General features: G+C 56.6%; 2 protein-coding genes across 5 annotated transcripts in view; both read left to right on the top strand.

The window, feature by feature from the left end:
• The first annotated feature begins 3948 nt into the window (after positions 1 to 3948).
• Positions 3949 to 18283, top strand: SLC4A9 (solute carrier family 4 member 9). Its single transcript, XM_074916606.1, has 21 exons — positions 3949 to 4217; positions 6005 to 6165; positions 6378 to 6527; positions 6643 to 6704; positions 6781 to 6938; positions 8729 to 8816; positions 9113 to 9267; positions 9887 to 10003; positions 10217 to 10391; positions 10687 to 10820; positions 10928 to 11199; positions 11855 to 11910; positions 12007 to 12189; positions 12331 to 12444; positions 13093 to 13254; positions 13454 to 13632; positions 13885 to 13957; positions 16345 to 16413; positions 17272 to 17445; positions 17884 to 18039; positions 18233 to 18283. Exons 1-21 carry the CDS (start codon positions 3949 to 3951, stop codon positions 18281 to 18283), a joined length of 2958 nt encoding a protein of 985 aa, XP_074772707.1.
• Positions 18284 to 19352: 1069 nt separating this feature from the next.
• The window catches only part of ANKHD1 (ankyrin repeat and KH domain containing 1), a 114854-nt gene continuing 107484 nt past the window's right edge, over positions 19353 to 26722 (top strand). For all 4 annotated transcript variants that reach the window (XM_074916424.1, XM_074916423.1, XM_074916422.1 and 1 more), the window contains exon 1: positions 19353 to 19701. In XM_074916424.1, the coding sequence (XP_074772525.1) occupies positions 19441 to 19701 (261 nt within the window). In that variant the 5' untranslated portion in view covers positions 19353 to 19440. The remainder of the gene's footprint in view (positions 19702 to 26722) is intronic.

Below are 26722 nucleotides of genomic sequence, written 5' to 3'. Positions count from 1 at the left end.
CGCCGCCGCTCTCCCGCGGCGCGGCCCCGCGGCCGGTAGAAGGCGGCGGGCGGCGGGGCGGGGCGGGGCGGGGCTGCCCGGTCGTCCCGCCCCCGGGAAGGGCTTCCCCGGCCGCCGCGGGGGGGTCCCACCGCCCGGAGCCCGCCGAGGCGGGGAGCCGTGGGGACCCCTCGCTCCAGGACTGCCGGGGATGGGGGCCGGGGGCCGCACGGGTGCCAGCCGCCCCCAGCCTGGAACCCCCAGCGCTGCGAGTCTGGGCTGCGTGGTGGCTGCCGGGGGGGCCGAGGATCCGTCAGGGCGACGCTGAGGCTGTGCAGGGGAGGCGATGGCCCCGGGAAAGCGGACTGGAAACTTTATTGACTGGCCTCGGGTAGAGGAAGAAGCGAGGGGGATGACGGTGGCAGCCGTGACACGCTGCCGTAGGGCGTCCACCGGCGGGGAGGTTTTTGCAGAAGCGAGTGCACCCTGCAAGAAGAGCGTCGGGTTCAGAGCTAAAACCTCCTCCTGTCCTTGGTGGTGGCGTGGCACCCAAACAGGAGACAGACTTCCAGCCCCTTGCCCCTGGTGCTGGGAGAGGGGTGGCAGTGACGGCCTGACATGGTGGCAGAGACAGGTTTTGTCCCTGATGCCACCTCTGTGCCCCAATGAAAACGCTGAGTGGTTCAGCCACAGCTTCATCTTGCAATCCCCTCCTAGTCAGCCACTGTCCTTGTCTCCTCCATCCCAGCCCGTGTTCGGGGCTGCCAGCACTTCTCTGTCCCCTTCTCCACGCTGGCAACTGCTTGTTGTGCTTGGCCTCATCCTCAGCCCAGGTGATGGCCCAGAAAACGCTGCTGATACAAGTGCCAGTCTCGTGCAGAATCTAGTCCCAGCTCACATTTGGGTCAGCCGTGGCCCATGGCTGGTTCCTGGAGGTCCCGAGCCCCCAGCCCTGCTGCCCGTTTGGGTTCTGCAAGACATGATTAAATATTCCTGCCATTGTTGTTGGCGTCTCCAAGGAATACGACCGGATTTGGCAACCACTCCCCCTCACACCCTCCTTCTTGCTCAGACTTGTCTTTTGCAATTGTTTGCTGGACGCTTTTCCTTCCACCTCCTCCGGCCATCAGCAGCTCAAAAGACTTTGGCAGCAGAGTGAGGAGGGTCAGTGGTGTCCAGGCTGAGGGGTTGTGTCCCTGGGGAGCCCTGTGCGGGTGCTCCCTGGCAGGTCCCTGCATGGGGATGGGATTTTGTCCCTGCCCGTTTCCCACCACATCCCCGAGGCTGGGCATGCGCGGGCAGCGTTTGTCGACGGACCTGGCACCTCAGGAGGGGGAAGCACCGGCTCACGTCAGCTGCCAGGGAGGTTGTTGGCACAGAGGTCTGGCAGCAGGCAAGGGTGGGGGGTTTGCAGGCTGCCATTCCTCCCTGCCTCCCACTGCCTCCTGCTGCCTGTCTCCCTGCCTCTGCCTTGCTGCCTTCTGTTGCCTGTTCCCCTGTGCCTGCCGCAGCCTCCCTTGCCTCTGCCTCCCTCTGCCTTCTGCAGCCTCTGCAGCTGCCCCCTGCCCACCTCCTGCAGCCATCCACAGCCTCCCTGCCTGCACCCCGCTGCCAGCCATGCACCATCCCATGCCGGGGGCTGTGCTGGGGCAGCCCCCACAGGAGGGAGGGGTGGAACCTGTGGTCCCCAATCCAGCCAAGGTCACCCCCCCTCGCTGTGGCACCTGCCTTGGACACACACTTGTATCGCAGAGCAAACAGCCTGGGGGCCACAGGGAGCATGGCTGGGGGGCAAAGGCCAGGGGACAGCCTGGTGCCAGGATCCAGACCCCCAGGAGAGTGTCCCTGGGGAGCACGTGATGGCCTTAAGGGGACAGGATGGGGCACAGGGCAGCCCTCCACACAGGTGAGGGGATGGGGGTGGGGGGACCTGTGGCAACCCTGAAGTTGAGGAGGGCAAGCAAGGCAGAGCCAGGGGACAGCTGACCAGATAGAGCCCCCCCAAGGTATGACCCCCAGCACCGTCTGACCCCTGCCCCACTGTCAGACCTCCAGACACAGTTCGTGACCCCCTGCCATGCCATGCGATCCCCCCACATACCAAGTGAGCCCCTGTGCCATGTGAAGCCCCTCATGCTGGGTGACTCCCCACCACGCCATGTGACCTCAGTGCCATGTAACCCCACATCTGACCCCACTACATTGTGACCCCTCCCCATGCTGTACGACCTCCTCCAAGCTGTGTGATTTCCAAACCAACGTGACGCCCCCCATGTACCCCGCCACGCTGTGGCCCTCCACCATGATGTGTGAACCCTCATGGTGTGTGAATGCCATGTGACCCCCGTCACACTGTGTGAGCCCCCAGATTCTGTGCCCTGCCGCGATGTGTGACCCCCGCCAATCCCTGTGACTCCCCACCCTATGCAACCCCCCAAGCTGTGTGACCCCCACACACATCATGTGCCCCCCGAGGTGTGCAGCCTCCCCACTCAGGTCAGGCTCTTGCATCCATTGGGGGTATCGCACCCCAGTGAAGCAGCATCCGGGCACTGACCCCAGCCTGAGCCCTGAAACCTCCCTGTCCCCACCCACCCCTCTCCTGGAGGAGCTGGGTGTCTGCAAGGAGCCAGGGGGTGGCCTAAGCTGAACCCAGTGCCACACCTCTGGGGGGATACCTCAGCACCCGGGATGTCCTGGCATGGCTGCGCCCCTGCCGTGCTGCAGGCTGCTGCCTTCACCCCTCCTGCCTGTGCTAAAGGAAGGCAGGGTGAGGCCGGCCCATTGGGCAGCTGATGGTGCTGAAGTGAAGATGGTTGTGGGACTGGAAGGAGCCCTGGGAGTCCTCTGTGGGGCAGGGAACAGGCACAGGGGAGGTTTTGTTGTGCTTTGGGATAGTGGAGTTGATGGGGAGGGTTGCCCTCTCTGCCTCCCTCAGGGCCAGATCCATCCGCAGCTCCTCAGCTCCTGGCCCATCTGCCACGAGGCAGGTACCAGCATCCCAGGGACTGGCACGTACCCACCCACACCGCCCTAAAATGTGACCTCAACCGTGGTGGTGCCTGGCCCCATGCTGGGCTGCTCCTGGGACTCAACCCTGCCCGGGACCAGTGGGTTCCAGCACAACCTGTCCGGGCTGGCCAGGTGTTTGTGTTGCCTGCCACCGTGTTTGCACTGCACACAACCCAGTTGTTTGTTTTCACGGGACCGAGGGAGCCAAGCCCAGCAGTGGTTGTAGCGGGCATGCAGTGGGCAGAGCGAGCACGGGGCGCTGCTCTCTGCTGGCGGCACCACGCTGGCTGTACCCGCTTCCCGTGCGCTGGCAGGGTGATTCGCCTGCCCCTGCATCCTTCCTCCCAGCACACGCTGCAACATCCGCTTGACCACTCAGCCCACGCAGATGCCCTCCGCATGCCGGGATGGCCACAGCCCTGACGCACTCCTGGCCCTGGCCGTGAGTCCCCTCTTGCCTCACTCTGGGTTTCCTCAGCGGTGATGCAGCCCTCCCCAGCACACATCCATCCCCACATCCCCTTTCCCGGGAAGAGCTGCCATGGGGCCGTGGCATCTCTCCCGCCATGGGCACAGGCACCCTGGCATAGGTACCGCTGCTGCCACCGGCTGTCCAGGGTTGGCCTTGCTGTTCCCTTGCCAAAACCTTGCAGGGTGCGGGAGGGCTTGGGAGCATCAGTGCAGCTTTGTCCATGTGGGTCACAAGAAGGAGGCAGAGGGGTGCCCTGGTCTCTGGCCCAGGTGGGCAGCCAGGGGTGGCAGGAGCCAGCCACGCTAGCACCCACAGGGCTGGCCCTGGTGTTTTGAGATCATTGTTTTGGTCTCGGCTCCCATGTATTGGTTTGTGGCCAGTTTAAACTGGTTCACAGGTTTTATAAGGTGTGGGATGAGTGGGATCCTGTGAGTGCTGGAAGCTCCAGAGGGGAGCACACACCTGTGCTGCTGGTGCTGGTGGCCATGCAAGCCCACGTGCCTGGGGCAGCCGGCACGGCTCTCCAGGAGGCAGACGCCTGCTCACAGTCCAGACTAGAGGGGAGCAACCCTGAAGCTGCCTACCAGGCTTTCAGCTGCAGCATCTTCCCCTCCAGCATGGCCCCAGTGGCAAAGCGAGCCAGTGCCACCCGGCAGCAGGAGGAGTCAGGGGACACCACTTGCCCGCTGCTCTTCATACAGCTCAACCAGCTCCTCAGCACCCCGGTGGGGCTGGAGTGGAGAGAGACAGCCAGGTAGGCACACCTGCAATGGCCAAGCAGCCTGGTGACACTTTGGGAAGCCCAGCCTTAGAAAGCCCAGCTCTGATGGAGCCTACAGCATCTCCCAAGGCCGGTGGTTTTTCAACCTCAGCCTGAAAGCAGGGCTGCTTGCTGCACTCTGCCCTCCGGGGCCTGCACTGCTTCTGCTCGGCTTAGGGTGACCGGTTTCATGGCAGAGTGCAGGCTGTCAGGCGAGCTCCTGCCTCTGCTGCTCTCCAAGGCTCCAGCAGCTGTGCCAGGGCTGACACTCCCCAGAGCCAGCTGCCCGGCACAACCCAGGAGGCAACTGGGGGGTTAGGTCAGGGCAGGCTTGGCTGGGGGCGATGGGGGCCTAACGGAGATGGGCCGGGGCCAGCCGCATGCTGGTGGGAGGCAGGAGTGTGGCTGGGATGTCCCCATGACCCACACTACCCCTCCTCAGCTTGGCAGGGGCACAGGGACACGGGATGCAGAGGTCTAGGGGCAGCGCCGGGTCTGTTCCAGGGATCAGAGGGTCAAGGAAGGGGCAAAGCCACCGGGCTGTGCTGTGACGGCTCTCCCAGCACCCAGCCCTCTTCTTCCCAGCACGGCTGCCTCTCAGCAGGAGGCTGCTCTGCTGGGGCACGCTCTCCCCATACAGCATGCCGAAACACCCCACAGCAGCACGCCCACCCATGGGGACAAAGGGAAGCTCTGTCTGTGCCCAGCATTAAAATATTTGGCACAGCCTGAGCATGGCAAACAGCTCAAGACACTTCTGTCTTGACTCCAGCAGGCGCTGCTAATGGCAGGGCAAGCCCCAGTATTAACACAGACTGGGGACATGTGGGTTGGGAGCAGCCCTGTGGGGAAGGAACTGGGGGATACCGGTGGGTAACAAATGGGACATGAGCCAGCAATGTGCACTTGCAGCCCAGAAAGCCAAGTGTCTCCTGAGCTGCATCACCAGCAGTGTGCCCAAAGGGTGAGGAGGGGATCGTCCCCCTCTGCTCTGCTCCCCTGACACCCCCCGGCAGCACTGCGTCCAGCTCTGGGGCCCCCAGCACAAGACAGACATGGACCTGTGAGAGCGGGTCCGGAGGAGGACACCGAAATGGTCCGAGGGCTGGGACAGCTCTGCTGTGGGGAGAGGCTGAGGGAGATGGGGTTGTTCGGCCCGGAGGAGAGAAGGCTCCAGGGAGACCTTACTGGGGCATTTCGGTACATAATGGGGACTTCTAAGAAAGATGGAGAGAGACTTTTTACCAGGGGCTGTCATGGCAAGACAGGAGGCAACAACAGTTTTAAACTGAATGAGGGTAGATTTAGGCTGGACAGGGGAAAGAAATGTTTTGTGATGAGGGCGGTGAGACACCGGAACAGGTTGCCCAGAGAAGCTGTGGATGCTCCAGCCTTGGAAGTGTTCAGGGCCAGGTGGGACGGGGATCTGAGCACCCCGATCTAGAGAACAGTGTCCCTGCCCACAGCAGGGGGGGTGGACTGGATGGTCGGTGAGGTTCCCTTCCAACCCAAACCCTTCCATGATCCCATGACTGGTGAAATGCCCCAATCAGAAGACTGGAGTGTGGTGTGAGTCAGCAGCAATGGGGACGTGGCTGCTGACGCTGCCTCCGCACCGCTGCTTCACGAGCCCACTGCAGCCACCCCTGAGCCCCCCACATCCCCTTCTGCCTGTGCCAGCCCCATGCCAAGCTCAGGGATGGACCTAACCTTCAGTTCCCGCTGGCTGGCACGGGGTACAGGACTACCCTGCCACTGACCCCACACATCTCCCCGGGCAGGTGGATGAAGTTCGAGGAGAAGGTGGAGGATGGTGGGGAGCGCTGGAGTGCACCCCATGTCCCAGTCCTGTCCCTGCACAGCCTCTTCCAGTTGAGGACATGCCTGAAGCAGGGGACAGTGCTCCTGGATCTGGATGCCCTCAGTTTCAAGGAAATAATTGGTATGTGGGGAATGCAAATGTCACCTCCTGGGAAGAGATGGTCACCAGAGGGACCAGACCACTAGGGAGGTCCCTCTATAAAAGCCCTGATGCATGATAGCTGGGTACCTGAGGTGGCTGGCTGCTGCTCCAGCAAAGGAGGATTTTCCCTGGGCAGCCCCCACCAGCCAGAAAACTAAGGGGACTCAGGGCTGTCCCCATTCCTGTTGCAGACAAGGCAATTGCTGGGCAGCCTGAGGAAGCAAAGCTGAAGCCTGAGCTGAGGGAGCGCCTGGCAGCTCTCCTGCTCCGCCAGCCACAGCATCAGCCCACCAAATCCCCACTGCAGCTCCTCACCGAGCTCGGCCTCTCTCCCTGCCGAGGTAGGCACAGCGGCTGGCCATGGGTGCTGACATGGGCCATCACCAGCCTGGGCCAATACCCATGCTGGCCGTTCAATTGAACACATATTTTGCTGCTTGTTCCCTTTCTTTGCAGTGAAGGTAAAAAGCTGGTCTGAGCCTGGAGCCTCACTCTCTGAAACACCTCTGAAGGAGCAGGTAAGGCAGGACGGAGCTGGGCTGAGAGCAGCTGCTGCATCCTGAGTGCCCAGGCACTGCACACCTTTTATTTCAGCTGAGAAACCGATTTAAGAAGAGAGTCCCGCCGGGGACCGAAGCAGCCCATGTTGTTGTTGGTGAAGTTGAATTCCTGGAGAAGCCCTTCACTGCCTTCATCCGCCTCAGGCGAGGGGTGGCCCTCGGCTCACTGGCTGAAGTTGCTCTCCCCAGCAGGTAAACGGAGCACGACTGATGGCCCTGCACCCCCCTTTGTCCCTGTCTCCCTGCTCCCTCCCATACAGAACAAGGCTTTTCTTGGTGAAAGTAAAGGGTATGGCACCCAATGGCTCATGCATTCCCAGAGCCCTGGCTCACTGCTTCCTCTCCTGTTTTTCCCAGCCCCTTAAGAACATCCCAGGACAGGCTGCGGGTGGAGCATGTGTTGGGCAGCCTCGGGGGGACAGCCCCTGGCTTTATCCCCACCTGGGCTCTGCATTCACTCTCCTCCTGAGAAGGTCCTGGATGCTCTCCACTTACTGCCCGAGACCATGGGGGCTTGCAGCTGGGAAGGGAGGCAGGTTTGCAGGAACCTCTTGCCCTCCCACCGCCCGCGATGCTCTCCCGAGCGGTGGGTGTGTGGCTCTTGCAGAACTGTTGGCGCAAGGGGAAAGGAGCGGGGCGGGAGGTGTTTCTCCGAGGCTGAGGAGCACATCACCCGAAGCTGTGAGGGGAAATGGTCAGTGTGCCCCCTGAGCTGGGGACTTCCTCAGGGAGTGTGCGGAGGAGGCAGGCGAGGATCAGGAGGGACATTGCCACCTCCTGGTCACTCTGCCCAGAGCACCCGTCCTCCAGGAGCTGGGTGGAGACGGACATCCCCATCCACCTCCTGCTCTCTCTTGGGTGGGAGATGGGTGGCAGGTCCCCGGGAGGGCCCCGTGGGCCTCAAGGGGCTCATGACAACCCCTTGCCCTGTACTTTCTTTCCTCAAACAGGAGGGGAAGGAGAACTTGTCCCTACCCATCCCTTTGCCTGTGGTGCCATCCTCTTTGCTGCCTGCCCTGTGGGTGCAGTCACCATCTCAGGGCTGTCTCCCACCCAGGTCCATCTCTAGGATCTCAAGGTTTTCCCATTACCTTGACGAAGATGTCTGGGTGAAAGCCATCCCAGGTGGCTACTGTCACCTCCTGACCCCTTGGAGCAGGCTCTGGGAGGTCTCCAGCACTGATGCCCCACATCAGGGCTGCAGCAGGTTCTGTTAAGCCACCTTCAGCCCCACTCTTGCTGTTGGAGTTTCCCTCCCTCTCTGGAGGTTTGCTCAGGTTACAACCCCTGGAATCTCTCCACAGCCCCAGGGTACTAAGATTGTAACAGTTTTTGCCAGCTTTGGAAAGGCATGGAGAGCTTGGTTAAATATTTGAATGGGCTGTCCCTCTGAAGACTTTATTGTTTTGAAGCACCCTCTGAGGTGGGGGATTTTAGCCATATTTCTTCAGGGACGCTGAGCCCTCTTTCCAGCCTCCTCCTGTGTCCTCACAGTCCTATCAAACCTGCTGCCCATGCAGCTGACAAGGTCTCCTTCCCGATGCCAACGCTCCTGCATCCTGCCTGCGAGAAACATTCCCATGAGCACGATCTCACAGACAGGCCCAGCCAAGACCCTAGCTCCACAGACAGCCCTATCCTAGAGCTTGACACCACAGACATGACCCCATAGACAACCCCAGCTGCAGGATTCTCCTTCTCTGCCCCAAAGACCTGTATCCCTGCCCTGCCCCCAGCCTGGTTTTCTGCAGACCTTGTAATCCAGCCGGATCCTGGTGTCCCACAGACTCCTGTAGGGTTTCTGTGCAGTGGGCAGCAGATGTGTCCTGTCTTCTGCCCCCAACCCCCTGCTTAGAGTGGCAGCAACCCCCCAGGTGTGCCCAGCCACTATCCCCAGCATCCCTGCAGCACCATGGACTCCCCTGGGAGAAGCATGCCCCAGCAAGGAGAGAGCTGCTCAGGACATGTGCTCTCACCCACAGGTTCCTCTTCATTCTGCTGGGTCCCCAAGCCAAAGTGAAAACCTACCATGAGGTTGGCAGGGCCATGGCCACACTGCTGACGGATGAGGTGAGCCTGTGCAGCACCCATGGTTGGGATGGGCCCAGTATGAGGCCTAGGCTGAGGGGACCAGGGGTCCTCTCCTCTGCAAGCTGCAGTGAGAGAGGTAGAGGACGGGGTGAGCTGGTGGTCTCCCTTGCCCAGGATAAGGAAACAAAGTTTTGGGGAGGGTCTGTAGGGTGTAAGTGCACCCGTAGCACTGAATTGGATGGGTGCCTTTCTCAGTGATGGTTGCAGGCTGAAAGGAAGGCTCTGAGTGGCTGAATGCAGGGATGTGCTGGCTAAACCACAGCATCTCCCCACAGCTCTTCCAAAGGGTTGCCCGGCAAGCTGAGCACCGAGAGGACCTCATCACAGGGATGGAGGCGTTCCTGGATGAGCTGACTGTGCTTCCTCCCAGAAAATGGGACCCCAGTGCCCGAATTCCTCCGTCGAGCTGTCTGCTATCTCTGCACACGAGGTAGGCTGGAGGGATGGCAGCTGCAGCCTGTGCCAGCCCCTTTGCAGGCTCCCAGCTGGAGACCTCTGCCTGTGACACTGAAATCTCCATCTCCATGGGGATGAAGCCACCCAGGAGCCAGCCACTGCCAGTGAGGTCCTCCCAGCCAAGCCCCTATGCAGCTCCAGCTGATGACCACAGCTCTGGTCTCCACTGCTGTTAGTCCTGCTGTCCCACTTGGCAGGGGATGGCAAAATCACCCTGTGTGCCCTTCAGGCAGGAGCTGCTGGGAACACTGGGTCTCAGCACTCAGATGTGAAACTCCAAGCAGGACACCTCCAGCTCTGCCTAGCTTCTGCACCAAAACCAGACCCACTAGGTCTGGCTCCAGGGTGTGCTGGAGGACATCATGGCTGGGCTGGAAGGGACCTTTGAAGATCATCTAGTCCAGCCCCCCACCTCTCCTCCTCCTGATCTCTCTCCTCCTCATTATCAGGAGATACATGAGGTCCCTCCAGCCCTGCTTGCACCTCTGTCCCCTCTCCACCCTCCCTGCCCCCTCAATAGCATCCCCTAGATGCATCTGGGTCCTGAGGGCTCCAACATGAAGCCTGTTGTCTCGGGCTCTGGTCTGTCACAGGACTGCCGTGCACCCGTCGGATTGGCAGTCTCCCAGCAATGGGGACATGGCAGCAGCTGGAGACAGAGCCAGCCTGAGGTACCCAGGCTCCGGGGAGGAGCTCAAGAGGACAGGCAGGTGGGTGTCTGGAAGGACAAGGGTGGTTGGAGGTGCAGCGGGATGCCAAATTTGGGGCAGGGTTCTGGCTCTCCCCAGCACATGGGGCCACCACGTCCAAACCACTCTGAGCTGGTGTCTCCCAGGGAAGGGACCATCCCTTGCTTGGCAGGTCTCGCAGGGAGGCGATGGCCTGCAAGGGACACTGCTCTGAATCCCCCTCTGCTGCCCCAGGCTTTTCAGGGGGCTGCTGCAAGACATCCGGAGGAAGGCACCATGGTACGGCAGTGACTTCTCTGATGCCCTGCACCCCCAGTGCCTCTCAGCAGTGCTCTACATCTACCTGGCGACAGTGACCAATGCCATCACCTTCGGGGGCATGCTGGGGGATGCGACTGACAACATGCAGGTCAGTGTGGCCACGGGGTGCCCCACAGCAACCCCACTTGGCCCAGCTCACAGGTCTCCTGGGTGCCCGCTTCCTACCAGTGCCTGGGGAGCCAGCAGTGCCCCCAGGGCATCCTGAGCATCGCCCAAATCCTGTGTCCTTCCCTGGCCTCTGCAGTCACCAAGCACTGACCTTGCACCCTGCAGTGCAGGGAGGGGCAGGCAGCTTCCCACAGCTGTGCTGCTGCAGGGCACAGGGCTGCAACACCCATCCCCACCACATGCCGAGTGCCTGGCACCTCTCTCCTGCATTTCAGGGGGTGCTGGAGAGCTTCCTGGGCACGGCCTTTGCTGGCTCCATCTTCTGCCTCTTTTCTGGCCAGCCCCTGACCATCCTGAGCAGCACCGGGCCAGTGCTGGTCTTTGAGCGCCTCCTTTTCTCCTTTAGCCAGTAAGTACCCTGCCAGGGACAGTTCCTTGGGCCACTGGCTGGGTCACAGGCCACCATCACACCAGGCAGGTGTCGTTGTTGAGGCTCTGGTTACCCTTCCCCACCAGGTACCACAGCCTGGGCTACCTGGAGTTTCGCCTCTGGATTGGGCTCTGGGTGGCCTTTTTTGGTGTTGTCTTGGTGGCCACTGAGGCCAGCCACCTGGTGCGGTACTTCACCCGCTTCACCGAAGAAGGATTCTGTGCCCTCATCAGCTTGATATTCATCTACGACTCCCTGAAGAAGATGCTGAGCCTGGCAGATGCCTTCCCCATCAACTGGCATTACCGGCTGGACAACGTCACCTCCTACAGCTGTGTCTGCAACTTGTCCAGCCCCGGTGAGCCCAAGCAGCCATGCAACTGGTGGGGAGCAGGGGTCTGCTGCCCCGGGACCCCACTGGGATCCTGCCACCCAGCTAGATGGATAAAGGTGCTGGAGGAAGAGGCTGCTCAATCCCATCCTTGCCTGCCCAACCACATCAGCACCTTCCTCCACTCCCCTCCATGCCATCTGTCCATCCATCCTGCCTTCCAGCACTGCCCAGGCACTGGGCAGAGCCGTGGTCCTGCTCCCGTGGCTCTGGGATGGGGGATGCCAGGGGCTGGAGGTGGGCACCTGGGGGCGTTTGTGCTGTGGTTTCTAGCCCAGTCTGTAAATCAGAGGGTGTTTCCTGGGCCTGAAGATGTGTCCACATTTATCCTGCAAACGAGACGCACACCATGTACCAAAAGAATCAGTGTTGGGAACAGCCTGGGGCTGATGGTGTCTCTGAGTGGCTGGTGCTTCAGCTAAGCCCTTCGCAGGGGTGTCCCCCCTTGGTGCTCCCTGGGCATGAGCTGGTACCAGGGACTCAGGGGTCCCATGGGGCCCCATCCAGCACCCTGGGCGCTTGGGGAAAGCCTGGGCAGCTGCACTGGTGGCAGCGTGGTCCCAGTCATCCCTGATGAGGCATCCCATGGTGCTGGCACCCTGACCTCCCCTGTCCCTTGCAGGTCACAGCTCCACAGGGAATGACACTGTGCTCTCCTCACCCCTGGCCCCCCAGCAGGTACATCCCCTGCTCCCGGATGGGTGGACGAGGGGCTGGGGTGGGCCTGAGGTGTCTGTGCATGACCCCTCCTTGCTACCTGCCCTGTCCCCACAGCCTTCTACTGCCCCAGCCAGGCTGAGCAGGACCCAGTGCCTAGGTCAAGGTGGGCACCTCCTGGGGACCAGCTGCCAGTATGTGCCCGATGTCACCCTCATCTCCTTCCTGCTCTTTGGGGGCACCTTCCTCTCCTGCACCACACTCAAGCACTTCAGGAGCAGCCGCTACTTCCCTGCATGGGTGAGCATCCTTCAGCCACCTTGGCAGCACGGCCACCCGTCCTGGCAGCGTGGGGATGGAGCCAGGTGCTGCAATCCAGGAGTGGTCATGGGGCAGCCCCCTGCCCTGGCGAGCCCAAGGCCAAGTCCTTTCCATCTGCAGGTGCGGAAGCTGGTGAGCGACTTCGCCATCATCTTGGCCATCTTTGTCTCCTGCACTGTTGATGCCATCCTGGGCTTGGAGACCCCCAAGCTCCTCGTCCCCAGTGAGCTGAAGGTGTCAGTGGGGTGGGCATGGTGCTGCTGGGGAGCGGGGTGGGTCTGTGCCCCACTCAGTGGCCATTCCGCTATGCTGCTGCTGTCCTTCCCACTGCTGGGTCCAGCCCTACAGGGATGTGGGCTGCACCCCAGCAAACAAGAAGGGCTTGAACCGCAGCCGATCCCACGCTCTGTAAATAACCTCTCTCAGCCCTGGACTAACCACATCACAGTACAACTCATGCTGGAGAGAGAGCCACAGGCTCAAGTCCAGGCTTGGTCTCCCCACCCTGGGTGTGGAGCGGGGCTGACAGCACCTTAGAGTAGACCATGCTTGCCACCACCTCCTTGGGCTTGACACCACCAATGTCCAGTGCCACTTAGTCCACCTGCTCCGGGGAGCATGTGCCTGGCTTCTGGCTTGTGGTGCCCAGGAGCAACACCCTGCTCTGCCACAGCCAGAGTGTTCTCATGGGAGGCTGGTGGGTCATGCTGCCCAGGAGCATGCATCCCAGATGAGAGAGGTTGCTCTTCCTCTTCCCAGGTGGAACATCCCTGGGTGCCCACAGGGCTCCAGCCTGGGCACCCAGGGCTGGTCCTGTCACCCAGCTGCGCCACAGCCCCCACAGGCAGGTGTTGGCTGCTGTGACCATTCTGTTCTCCACAGCCCACAAACCCAGCTCGGGGATGGATCGTCTTCCCCTTTGGAGCCAACCCATGGTGGGTCTGCCTTGTGTCCCCAGTGCCTGCTGTCCTCGTCACCATCCTCATTTTCATGGACCAGCAGATCACAGCAGTCATCCTTAACCGCAGGGAATACAAGCTGCAGGTGAGTGGGGGACAGGGGACAGCCAGAACCCAGTCAGTGAGGAGGACCCAGGTCCCAGCTGGATCCTGTGGGCCAGGGGGGCAGCCAGGGAAGAGTGGCACCCCAAACTGGCTGGCAAGGTGGACAGACACCACTGCTGCCTCTCTGATGCTGCCAGGGAGACGGCTCTCCCCCAGCCCCACTGCCTCTCTGGTTGCAGAAAGGAGCAGGCTTTCACCTGGACCTCCTCTGTGTCTCCCTCCTGATGGTTGTCACCTCTGCCACTGGCCTTCCCTGGTATGTCTCGAGCACCGTCATCTCCCTGGCGCACATGGAGAGCCTGAGGAAGGAGAGCGCAACCTCAGCCCCAGGCGAGCACCCCAAGTTCCTGGGCATCAGGTACACAGTGAACCCAGACCCCACTCTGGGGGACCCCCTGCCTGTGGCTGAGGAGCAGGGGACAGGGGTGTGCCCACACTGGCTGGCAGACCTGGCTTTGGGGCTGCTTGTGTCTCCCCAGGGATGCCACTGGTCCCCGTGGACATTAAAGCTGAAAAGACCAGAGACCCTGGGAGCGGGGAGGGCGGGTGGGGACTGAGGGCTCCTGAGGGACCCCAAGGGCACCTGTGACACCTGCGCTGCCACCTGCAGGGAGCAGAGGCTGACCGGCCTGGCCGTCTTCATCCTGACAGGTGTCTCCGTCTTCATGGAACCCATTCTCAAGGTAGGGAGCCTGGATGCTGGGTTTGGCTGCTTTTCCAAGGTGGGGGTTGGCCGTATCCTTCAAGGCTGGTGGGTTCCTAATCTTGCCATCCCTTGTCCCATCAGTCCATCATGGGAAGCCTGGCCAGCAGACAGGGAGCTGTGTGCTGCGTGAGAAGGGGCTGGGCAAATGGGTTTTGGCATGAGTGCTGCAGGACAGCCGGCACACCAGCCACCGCTGCCCCATGTCAGCTCGCCAGCCGCCCTATGGGCATTGGGGTCTCCTGTGGTCCCTAAACACACACACCCACTACCCTCCACACTGCCATATAGGGGGCTGAGCCTGTCTGGGGCTGGCTCTCACCTGCCACCACTGCCACATCAGGCCGAACTGCTCCAATGTACCCTGGCCACATCTAGACCACATGGGGGCAAGCAGGAGTTCCCTTTTCCACCACCTCTGTCCTCACTTCTGAGGATGGCTTTGTAAAGCCTTTGATACAGCCCCCCACAACATTATTAACTCCAAACTGGAAAGATATGGGATTGGTGGATGGCCTGTCAGATGGATCAGGAATTGGCAGGATGGCCAAAGAGTTACAGTCAGCGGCTCAGTGTCCAAGTAGAAACCAGTAACAAGGGTTGTCCCTCAAGGGTCCCCACTGGGATCAATACTATTTAATATCTTCATCAATGACACAGACAGTGGGATTGAGCGCACCCTCAGCATATTGGCAGATGACACGCAGCTGAGTGGTGCGGCTCACTCACCTGAGGAAAGGGATGTCGTCCAGAGGGACCTTGGAGGACATGAGCCCATGTGAACTCATGAGGTTCAACAAGGCCAGGTGGAAAGTCCTGCAGCTGGGTGGGGGCAACCCCCAGTATTAACACAGACTGGGGGGGATGCATGGATTGAGAGCAGCCCTGTGGAGAAGGAACTGGGGGATACCGGTGGGTAACAAATGGGACATGAGCCAGCAATGTGCACTTGCAGCCCAGAAAGCCAAGTGTCTCCTGAGCTGCATCACCAGCAGTGTGCCCAAAGGGTGAGGAGGGAATCGTCCCCCTCTGCTCTGCGCCCCTGACACCCCCCGGCAGCACTGCGTCCAGCTCTGGGGCCCCCAGCACAAGACAGACATGGACCTGTGAGAGCGGGTCCGGAGGAGGACACCGAAATGGTCCGAGGGCTGGGACAGCTCTGCTGTGGGGAGAGGCTGAGGGAGATGGGGTTGTTCGGCCTGGAGGAGAGAAGGCTCCAGGGAGACCTTACTGGGGCATTTCGGTACATAATGGGGACTTCTAAGAAAGACGGAGAGAGACTTTTTACCAGGGGCTGTCATTGGCAAGACAGGGGGCAACAACAGTGTTAAACTGAACGAGGGTAGATTTAGGCTGGACGGGGAAAGAAATGTTTTGTGATGAGGGCGGTGAGACACCGGAACAGGTTGCCCAGAGAAGCTGTGGATGCTCCAGCCTTGGAAGTGTTCAAAGCCCAGTTAGATGGGCTTTGAGCACCTGATCTAGTAAAGATGTCCCTGCCCACTGCAGTGGGGTTGGACTGGATGGTCGGTGAGGTTCCCTTCCAACCCAAACCTGTGTTTCTGATTTTGTGGTGGAGAAACTGGAGCCCTGGTCCTCCCTCTCCCTTTGCGGTGGATGGCAAGATACAGGGCAGTGAGGGGTGTCTGTGGCCTTTGGGATCCTCCCCCAGGGCAACTTTTCATGCCTCCTCAGCCCCAGGATGAGTCTGGCTTGGTCCTTCATGCAAGGATCCATCTCTCCTTATAATCCCCCCTGTCATGTCTGCAGCAGCCCCAGGACTAGGAGTTACCTCCCACCTTGGGTGTGTGGATCAGTGCTTCCTCTCAAAAGGCACTGGGGAAGGTAACCCAGCCCTGGGAACTACCTGTGTTCCTGGGGAAACCTGTGGGGAGCAGCAAGTGACCCCCGTCTCCCTCCTTGCTTGCCCAGGCTTGGGAGAAAACACAGAGGGCTGGAGACAGTTTATGGTTGCAGAGGAGAAGGTAAAAAGGCAAGTGGTGTGCTGGGGAGGCAGGACCTCCCTAGCATTTACAGATCCTGAGCCATAAGCTATTATCTCCAAGTGGCTTGGTGTCATGTTCTCCACTTCCAGCCTGGATTGCTCCCACCACATGTTGGAGTACAGGGCAAGGAACTTGGTGCATGTTTCCCCTCTCTGAAGACTGTGATGTCCTCACATGAGCAGCATAACTGTGAGCGTGTCTGAGCTTTAAAGCCCTTGAAGCCATGATATAAAAAAGCTGGGCTGTTGGAAATGAAGAAATAAAATGCTGCAGCCATTAGACGTTATAGATGGACAGCTCAGCGAGCACAGGCCCCTTGGGGAATCGCACCCTGCTGAGCCCTTGCCCTGCTCTTTTGCAGCACATTCCCATGCCAGTGCTGTATGGGGTCTTTCTGCACATGGGGGTGGCAGCGCTGAACAGCATCCAGGTGAGCGGGGGCTGTGCCAGTGGTGCTGGTGGGGGCTGTTCTGGGGATGGGGGGTTTTGCTCAATACCAGCTGCCACTGCTGAGCAGAGCCTGGATTTTAGCTCTTTGTGATGTGCAACCTGGCATGGGTTTGTCCCCCACCAGGCCTAAAACAAGCAGGGGCAGAGGGACCTTTCTGGGGATGGGGAAAGGGGAAGTGTCTGGGATGTTGAGGAGCATGAGTGATTTCTGCACTGATGGTTTGTGAGAAGTGGATGATCACTAGATAACCCAGACTTCCTCTCAAAGCCACAAGGATGTTCCCATCTGGGAGCTGCAGGCAGAGCTGGGACCTGCTCATCCTTTGGTCCTGGCATTGCAGCTGATATCAGCTCTGTTCCTCTCTTGAGAAACCCACGGAGGGGAAAAAAATCTCCACTCCAGAAATATCTACCCCTTTTTTTCCTCTAAACACTACATTTCCTTGCAATTAACCTGCTCTGGATGACAGGTTGGGAAAACCCTCCCTCCCTCCCACCCTCTGCTTGGGGAATTTGGGATTGTGCTCTAGCAAAGGTGGCAGCAGCTTCCTGCACAAGGGGTTGTTATCTCTCAGTTAAGCCTTTAAGAACAGCCTGAGTCCTTTCTAGATGTCTATTTAGAAAGTGCTCCCCTGGCCTGGAGCAATGGTGGTACCAGGACCCCTGGTCTTGCAGACAAGCCCCCCCACCCAGGCATCATGATGGCAGCCAGCGGGAGGGCTGAGCTGCAAAAACAATGGTGAAAAACCCTCTGCCAGCCCCAGGCCCAACAGAGAGGTGGGTAATAGCTGCCAGAGAGATGGAGGTGTGTGACCCACATGCTGTCTTCTTGCTACAGCTTACAGACCGCGTGCGACTGTTCCTCATGCCAGCCAAGCACCAGCCAGACCTTGCTTACCTCCGCCATGTGCCCCTTCGCCGGGTCCACCTCTTCACTGTCATCCAGCTGCTGTGCCTGGCCCTGCTCTGGGTCCTCAAGTCCACCATGGCGGCTATTATTTTCCCAGTGATGGTATGACATCTCTTTTAATCAGGCAGCATTTCTTTGATGCTGGACTGGCTGCTGTCCACACGTGCCCTGAGCATTGCTGGAGCCCCAACGCTCACCTTGGCCAAGGGATGCAGGCGTTGCTCTAGGTGGGGGCACACACCCTGGCAGATGGTGTATGTGGGTGCTCAGACCCCCGAGGGCTGGTGGAGTCCCTTGCCAGGCCACAATGTGACTTTGTCACCAGTCTTCACATCCTGGATTGGGGCCAGTGGGGCTGACATTGCTTTGCAGGTGTTGTGCAAGTTCTGTCCCCTGGATCCAAGCCAGGAGAGGTGAGGTGCCCCCTCCCCAGCATTTACTGGAGGTACAGAGGGGATGTGACAGGGACCGTGCTGCCTGTCCCTGGCCCTCAGCCCCAAGCACTGTGCGATGCTGATCTGTGCTTCACCCTGGCCCCAGCTGCTGGCGCTGGTGGGGATCCGGAAGGGGCTGGAGCAGATCTTCTCCCTGCATGACCTGAGCTGGCTGGACAGCCTCCTGCCCGAGACGGCCAGGAAGGACACAGAGGGGAAACAGCCCAGGAAGCGGAAGGAGGAGGAAAGCAACAGCGAGGAAGTGGGTGATGTCCAGGGGTCTATGCTCTTTCACAAGCTATGCCTGGAGATGCTTTGGTGCAGGGGCTGCCCCTGGCCTGAGCTAAGACTAAGCTGGGCTGGGACTGAGCTGCTTGGTGGGGCTGCAGCTGGCAGCGTGGTGGGAGCGAGGGCTGGGAGCCGCTGCCACTCTCACCCTTCTCTTCTTCCTCCAGTCTGAGCTGATGCATCGCCAAGGACCAGAGATCAACATCTCCGTGAATTAGGACGGTAGCCGGGATGCAGGGCAAGGCGAGGGGGCAGAGGAGGACGGGGCCGGGGCTGGGGCCGGGGACAGCCTGTCTGTCCTGCCCAGCCCGGTCGCTGCGGGTCGACGGCCGGCGGGCACCGTCGCAGCTCAGCGCGGCTGGGCCGGGAGGGACCGTCACAGCCCGGCCAGCCCCCGCCGTGGGCAGGGACATCTCCAGCAGGCTCCAGGCCCGATCCAGCCGGGCCCTGCACACTCCCCGGGACGGGGCACCCGCAGCCCCGCGGGGTGGCCTGTCCCGGGGCTCCCCCCCGACAACGCCTCTTTCCGCGCCCGGCCCACCCTGTCCCGCGTCCCGCGGCGCCAGCCCGCGCCCGCCGGTGCCGGTGCTAACGAACGGGCGCAGGCGCTGCCGCCGCCGGGCCCTCGCGCCGCCGGCCCGGCCTGGCCGCGGCGCTGACACAGGCCACGTGGCCGCGCCAGTGTCGTCACGGCAGGCGGAGCGGCGGGGGGAGCGGAGTGACGGCGCGGTCAGCCTATGGCGGCCCGCGCTCGGGACGGGAGGAGGGCGGGGGGGGGCAGGCCCTTGGCCGTGATGGCAGCGCCCGGCTCCAATCGCCGGTCGGGACAGGCGGGCGTGTGACGATCTCTCGCGCTGACGGAGACCTTCAGAGGGATTCGAAGGGGAGGGGGGGCCAGGGCACGGCAGGACCCAATCGGACGGCGCCAGGCGCCGTGCGTTTTGAGCGATGTGGCGTCTAACCAATCGAAATTCAGAACTCCCGGATTTGCTTTGATCGACAGCACGCTCGTCCCATCGGCGCCCGCATCTCCAGCAAGGCGCATGACTGATGTTTCAGATGGCCAATCAGCTCCCGAGAAGTTCAGGAAGAGAGGTCGGGGGAACGGGGCGGGGCGGCGGGCTCTAACCGCCTCGGCGTGCGCTCTCAGGGCAGCATGCTGGGAGCTCGTGACGCGATTCGGAGTGGCGGGCGTTGAGTCCAATAGCGCGCCGTCATCGGCCGAGCGCGCCCAATGGGTGCGGACGGAGCGGCGGGTGGGCGGCGCGGCGCCCGCGGCCGGGTAGGGTGTGAGAAGTTAGTGGCGCTGCTGCGGTGCCGTGAGGGGACGGAGACGGCTGGGCTCTGCGAGCGGCGGCGGCCCCGGATCAGCGCGATGCTCACGGACGGCACCGCCGCCCCCGTCGGCGACGAGGAGATCGACTCGGTCGCTCCCCGGGCGCCGCCCGCCGCGGCCGGGCCCTCCCCGCTGGGCTTGCGGGCCGTGCGCCTCTTCGGGGAGGCCGGGCCCGGCGGGCCGGGAGGCCCCGGCGCGCCCGCGGCTGGCGAGGCCGCCCTCGACTTCAAGCTGGCGGCCGCCGTGCTGCGGAGCGGGGGCGGCGGCGGCTCCGGCAGCGACGAGGACGAGGTGTCCGAGGTGAGCGATCCCGCTGGCGGGCCCGGCCCTCCCCTCCGCCGCTTCCTGACAGGCCCGGCCGGCGGCCGGAGCCGGCGCCCGCCCTCCCACTCGCGGCGCTGGGCCTACCGCCGCCAGCCGGGCGCTCGGCGCCGCCCCGACCGGGCGCAGGGGTCGCTGGCCGCACCACACCCCCCTTCCCCCCCCCCACCCCGCGACGGCCTGGGCCTCCCCGCCGCCATGGGCGTGAGCGGCCGCACCGGAGCCGCGGGGGCGGGGTCCCGGCAGCCCCGCACGGTCAGGGCGGCCCAGGGCCTTCTGATGAGGCCGGGGAGAAGGGAGGGAGGGGGTCTCGGCACCGTCGCGCCTCCCGGCGGGCCCCGGAGAAGGGGGGCTGGGCGCCGCGCCTGCACTCTCCTGGGGCAGCCGGGCGGTCTGCTCGCCGCTGCCTCTCTGCGTGCGGAGGGTGGGGGAAAGATGTCTCCCGTGCTGCTGCCTCCTGACCTCTAGGAGTGGTTTCCACTTTGAACCAGGTTCGGAGGGGGAGGTGAGATCCTCCACCCAGCGGAGAACAAAGTAAAGCCTCCGTCCCCCGGTATTGCTGCCCTGCACACGAGAAGAAAGATCTGGGGTTCCTAGACTCTGCTAAATTCCTAATACGTATATAGACACACACACACTTTTATGCAATAGAAATATTTCTTACCCAACAAAATGGAAGAGGGTAATGGAAGTGTATTCCTTTGATCTTCCAAACCTGCAGAGTTTTAAGGGAAGGGTGTGGAGGAGGGACTGGAGCCTTATCGCAACCCAAATGGAGCATTGTTGGACTTGGAAACTTGCATCTAATACTGATTTATGTAGGGTAGGGAGAGAAGATAAGTCATAGAATCACAGAATGGTTTGGGCTGGAAGGGACCTTAAAGGTCATCTAGTCCCAACCCCCCTGCCCCGGGCAGGGACACCTTCCACTAGCCCAGGTTGCCCAAAGCCCCGTCCAACCTGGCCTTGAGCCCTGCCAGGGAGGGGGCAGCCACAGCTTCTCTGGGCAACCTGTGCCAGGGCCTCACCCCCTCACAGGGAAGAAGGGTTTTATGTGTTGATACTGCCCACTCACCCTACACCAAAGTGTGAGTCTTATTTCCTTAGTTGCTTCTTGTAGAAAGAAGACCTGAGATCACAGCCACCATCGTAGTCTTAGTGGAAAGCAGGAGAAAGTGGCTAGCACTTGCAAGCTTCTTGTGATTCCAATGTTTTGTACTTCTGTGTGGTTCTGCAGGAGTGATAAGATGGTAGCCAAGGCCATACATACATACCATTTTTAGTTTGGGGGCCAGGAGTGGGTACTTTGGTACATCTGCACATTTCTTCTCAAGGAATGGAAGGAGGGGAGCCTGCATTCATCCTTCCGTGTTTAAATTTTTTGCTTTCCATTGATGATCCTCTTTTGTCCAGCCCCCCTGAAACATGAACTGACAGGTCTTATTAAACTGATGCAGACCAACATCTGTACTTTGCTTGTGGCCACCTAACCTAAGTTAAAAACTGTGTTAATAGCAAGGCGTTTAACTAAACTAAAATTCTAATGATCAGGCAGATTAGTGCTTACATATGAATGTTCCTTGCGTAGTTGGTATCATGAACACATGATGGTATGGGATTACGTGTTCAAGTATGTACCTGTTTTGGGGAGCTGGAAATCCTACTGTAGATAGAATAGGACGCAAGTAATTTATGAGTTTCTGCTCTCCAAGATGTCTTTTATGTCACATTTTAATGTATCTTTGAAGATACAAAGCAGTAGTTACAGAAACTGGAAAATGATGGGAAGTGGGCTGTATATCTGAGTGTTTGTGGCTCTTTACAAGATGAGCAGAGTTCTGCTTTGCAAGCTTATCCTTTTGAACCCTCCCCATTATTTAAAGGATGTGAAGATTGAACAGCTAAGGTGTTTATGAAGCACTCTATTGGTCTTTTGACTAATAGCAAGCATTAAGAATGACAGCCTATTATAAATAATGTGTCTGGGAGGTTGGCATTGAGATAAAAAAAAAAATATTCCCAAGCCCCTGTTAAATTAATTGTTTGAAAAAACTGGGAAAAGCTTTTTATTTAGACTATATAAAAAAGATAAGTTGGAATTAAAACACTTGGAGATTTCCAGAACACATGTAGGGGAGTTGGGCTCATCTTGAAGCTGAAATTGCCTGGGGAGTTCTTCTGTCTTGTGTTTCTGGTTGTGGAGAGTAACCTGGGGAAAAGGCATGGGTGGGAAGGATGTGCCTCACATCTGTGCTGCCTTGATAGACTACGGAATGGAGTATGGCTGGGAGGACCAAGAGCGGCATTTTTTTTTAAGGTTTTTTTTCCTTCTGGACATATGAGAACTAAAGAAGCACCTGTTGTCGGTGTTATTTTTTGTTTTGTTTTGAAGAAAAAAAGTGCAGTTAAACTCCTGAGATGGAACACTGCAATTCTTGAACAGCACTGCTTTGAAAACCCAGTGACTGGACTGTGGTCTAGTGCCATGAGTCACTGATTTGGGTGTATGCATCCAGCTATTACCAGTGAGTGGAATTAGTGAGAACTAGAAGGGAGAATTAAAATAAAGTGTTTGCCATGCTGTCTTGATCTGTACTCTTCTTTACTTTTGAAGTCATAGAAATAATGGTACAGTATTCTGTAGGCTCTGCTGTGTGTCTGCAGCGATATTTAGGGTTTGTGCCCTCGCATTAGTCTGACATGCTAAAATAATTGGATTAGTCAAAATGGCAAATTAGGTAGAAAAGAAAATCATCAGGGAAGAGCAGGACCAAGAGTGTAATGAAGTATTTAGAGAATGAAAAGAGCAATATAGTTTAGCTTAACTTTTAAAAAAATATATTGCATTTCTTACATCAGATCTTCAAGTACTTTACGGTGGGAGTACTGTCCCCATTTTAAAGGTGAAGAGTGTGCCACATTTATTCAGTCTTGCAGAACTGGAAGAAAAATCAAAGCTTTCTGGTTTCCTAGCTCAGTGCCTGCCCATGGTGGTCACTAGGCTGCTGGCTGGGAAACCAGGGGCTGAAGTGGATCCTGTATAAATGAGTTGTATCAGGTCTGCAAGGTGAAATTTAAATGCAGCTATATAGAATATTTTCTAGAACTACCAGTTAAAATTATCACATGCAAATAGAAACAATTGCAAGCTGAAGCATGAAGGATGAGGCCAGGAGGCTTTGTGCTATTTCTGTGTAAAATGGAGGGGAAGTCATCATTCTCCTGGGCGTTCAGAGAAATTTTTGCCACTGGTTGCAGTCTGAGAGATGAAGTGTTTTTGACCTTGGTGTAAATAGTTTTTCAGTCACCTTCTAAGCTTGATCAGGGTTTGGACACAGCCTGTGACTTGTTTAGAGTGAGATTTTGGTGTCATTTTAAGTGTATTACTATCACTCCTTGTGAATTTTGCAGTCACTTAAAGCGGTGCCAAGGGCATGGGTATTAAACAGCCTCCTTCTTACTAGTTGTGAAGTCTGTAGGTCAAGGTGAAGGCGTGCTGGCAGGGCAGTGATTAATAGGTCATGTATGTGAAGTCCATAGGGTCCTCAGTGGTTGAGTGCTTCTGGCCATAGAGCACACAGGTTCTTACCAAAAACCGTCATGGTGGAAAACTGGGCTGTAGAATAGAGTTGGAGCCAGTGATAAATATGGCAGTGTTAGGGCTCACAGGATTGTGTTGTTTGCTGATCTTTTGTAAATCAAGTAGGAGAAGCCAGCTGTGCTGACAAAAGTACCAGAGAATCTCGGAGCTCAGTTCAGTAAGTGGCTTTTGGTGATGAGTCTATAAATGTAGCAAGTCTCTTGTGTTCTGTAATTCAGGGGTTTGGAGGCCTTCAATGGCAACTGAGGCTCACCCACCCCTTGGCTATGGAGTCAACTCAGCTCTCAGCTTCCCTCTTCAGAGCAGGCTGCCAGCCTCTACCAGCTTGCCTTACTTAAGCCTGTACCTATTGCATAAGCCTCTGGGGATATTTACATAAAGCATAATTAAAAATCAGACATAACCTACCTCCTACAATGAGTAGAATTAATAGTTGAATGGCATGCACTCCAGATTGGTTCAGTACTTGGAGATTTTGTCTGGGACTTAATCTTTTTTTTTCCTTCCCCCTGCTCCAATCCTCCAGTCCAAGGTCTCTGAATTTTTAAACTGGGTTTTGAATTTAGAGTAAATACTTAGGTAGTTTGTTTTAAATTGGCAGTGTAGTCTGTTAAAGTGGTTGCTATGTTAATGATCCTTCTCAACACTGTGCTGCTTCTTAAATCGAATACACAGTATATCTTTGACTTCTGAGGTTAAGATAATGCTTATATGTTTTAGTTTTCTGTATTATATTTGAAATAATGTAAATAGCAGCATTTTCTTGACCATAAGGAATCGGAATTCAAAAAGTTGATGCAAATTCAGGTAGGTAATATTAAGCAGGAAAGCCTTTTTTCAGTTTAGCAGTTGATGTTTTTCTTATTTTGACTAGCTCTTTCAAAGTTGAGGAAGTACGAGGTGGAACAAAATGGAAAATTTTCTTCAAGAATTATTCACTGATTGGAAAATATTGAGGGATAATGGATTCAGGCTTTCATGAGTATTGAGATGATGCTTAAGGATGCAGAGAGCTGGTTCGTAGGGCGTTCATTTGTTCCCAGCTTTATTAGGCATCTAATTTGTGGAAGAATCTTGGTAGGTATCTCAGTAACCTTGAAAGTCTGGCCTGTGGTAGCCAGAAACAATCTGTCTAGTTATGGTTAATACTTATAATTCAATAACACCTTTAAAATGAACTGATTTCTAAAGTTTCTTGCAGAACTCTAGTTTCCCTTCAGTGCGGTTTGACCCATTTGAGTACATGACCTAAAATAAATGTCAGCAGCCATTTTCTAATGATAGGTGTAGACAGTAAAGATGTGAAATACTACTGTATAATTATATAAATATGTGGTGCAACCCCTTGGTAAGGGGAGATATACCAAATTTAGCAGAACATCCATATTTAGTTAAAAATTTGCACATAGGTTTCACCAGTCAACTGGCTATGGTCTGGGTGGGGCAAGGGTTCATTTGAGCATTAACACAAGGCGAGACCAAAGCTCAGGAATCACGAGGTTTTGTCTTCTGATTTAAATTGGGGCTACCCACCCCTCCCCTGTGGGCTTGATATTGGGATGTTCTCCGCTCTCCTTTCCTCATCTCGGAGGATCCTGAAATATAGCTGTAAGGATGGCTGGATGATGCTGTTGCAACATTGTCCTGTGCTTAGAGCTTAAACCATCCCTATGAAATTCACTTAAAAGAAGGGTAGCTGTGGAGGGAAGGGTAATAGAAAGGCAGTTCTTTTTCTGTGCACACATGTGCCCTGGCCTTTAAAACTGGGAGCAGCAACATTACTGAATTGGCATGTTTGTTGAAAGAGTTCTAAACTGGGGTTTAGACCCTGCAGGTGAGGAGGCTGTATAGCTTTGATCTTAGTAGGTCATTTTGAGTTCTTGTAACATGTATGAAGATTCTTTAGAAGTATTAAGCCGTTATTAGGGGGTTAAAGTGACTCCCAGATTTAAAACAGGCAAGTCTGACTTATATGAATAAAGGAACCTTTCTTAGATCTGTTTCGCACTTAAAATTTCGTGAAGCAAGAAGAATAACTTCTACAGCTTGTTTGAGGACTATCAGGACTTGGTGTTTAAGTTAAACTCTGAAGCCTCAAGTCTTCTGTAGGGTGCTTTAATTTTACTTCTGTGGATACTTTCTTTCCTAATTGCAGCCCATGTAGCATGCAGATGCTGTCTAAAGTTCTTGTGTGAAGATTATGTCCCTAATGGGAATGTCTGTGTGAGGAATGGAATACTGTAAGCAAAAGTTCAGAAATCTATTCAAGAACTTTTGTAAATTTAGGAAGTTTTTGAAAAGTGCCTGGTCTCAGGGATTATTGGACCATGCTGTCTTTGAGTAAGGGGGGAAAAAATGGGTACAGGGGAACTAATACTTGGATTTAAGTGTTTGTTTAGTTAGGATAATATGCTTGTCTGAGCTCTAACCTTTTAGTAGACCTCATTAATAAAGAGTCTGTATTTTTTTCCCCTGATAACTAGCTCTCTTTGTTGTGAAGGTGCAGAGGTTTCATTTTGCGTATTTTTGGAGGAATGCTGTGCAAGTGAAATTTATGGAAATGCATCCTATCAGAGGATAATGTCTTCCTTTCACTCTTGCAACTCATCACTTAGTATTTTCTTAGGCAACATTGATTATTTGAAAGCTTTATAAAATACTAGAAAATTTTCTCATTTTTTTCAGTATTGTGCGTAGTCTGTTCAAATGCATATAGAAAACACTACCATAAAACACAAATAAAAGAATTGGTCTATGCTGGATCCTGTTACTTCTTAAATAATTTTAATGGGGTGAGACCACTTACTCATTTTTGCTTGTTTGCTTTTAAGAGTGAGTTGTGCAGATTTTTTCAAACTTCTTTTCATCTTTAGCTCTTCCAAAGCATCCCAGCATCTGAAGGAAGAGTGTCCTAGACTGAGAGGGGCTACTTGTGGTTGAGTTACTATGTTGTGTTTGTCAGAATGCTGGTGGTGAGTGAGGAGGAACATTTGTGGCTCTGCTGACCAGGGGAGGTTTTGAAAGTTACCCAACTGTATACTCATCCTTCAGGAAAAATTATTCCCTATTTGTCAAGTAAAAAACCTGATGTTTTACTCACTGATGAACAGTGGGCCAACTAAAAAGCACCTCTCTGGTCATTTTAATGTTTCATGGGCATTAAGTTTCATAAGTTAGTCTTATTTGCCTTCAGTAAAACATAGATTACTGATTAACTAATATCATCTTCTAGGAAAATCGCTAATCCTGTTGAACTCTTCCCTTTCCAAAATCATGAATAAAACTAACGGTGTCACGTGACAGGTAGGTAGTAAATCAATCGTGTTTCAAACGAGGGGAAGAGAGATCAGCTTTCAGGGTTGAATGGTTCCTTTGGAGCCATGTTCCTCAATCATGGTG

Source organism: Athene noctua, chromosome 12, assembly GCF_965140245.1.
Source record: "Athene noctua chromosome 12, bAthNoc1.hap1.1, whole genome shotgun sequence".
Lineage (NCBI taxonomy): Eukaryota > Metazoa > Chordata > Aves > Strigiformes > Strigidae > Athene > Athene noctua.
This window is presented reverse-complemented; position numbering and strand designations above follow the sequence as displayed.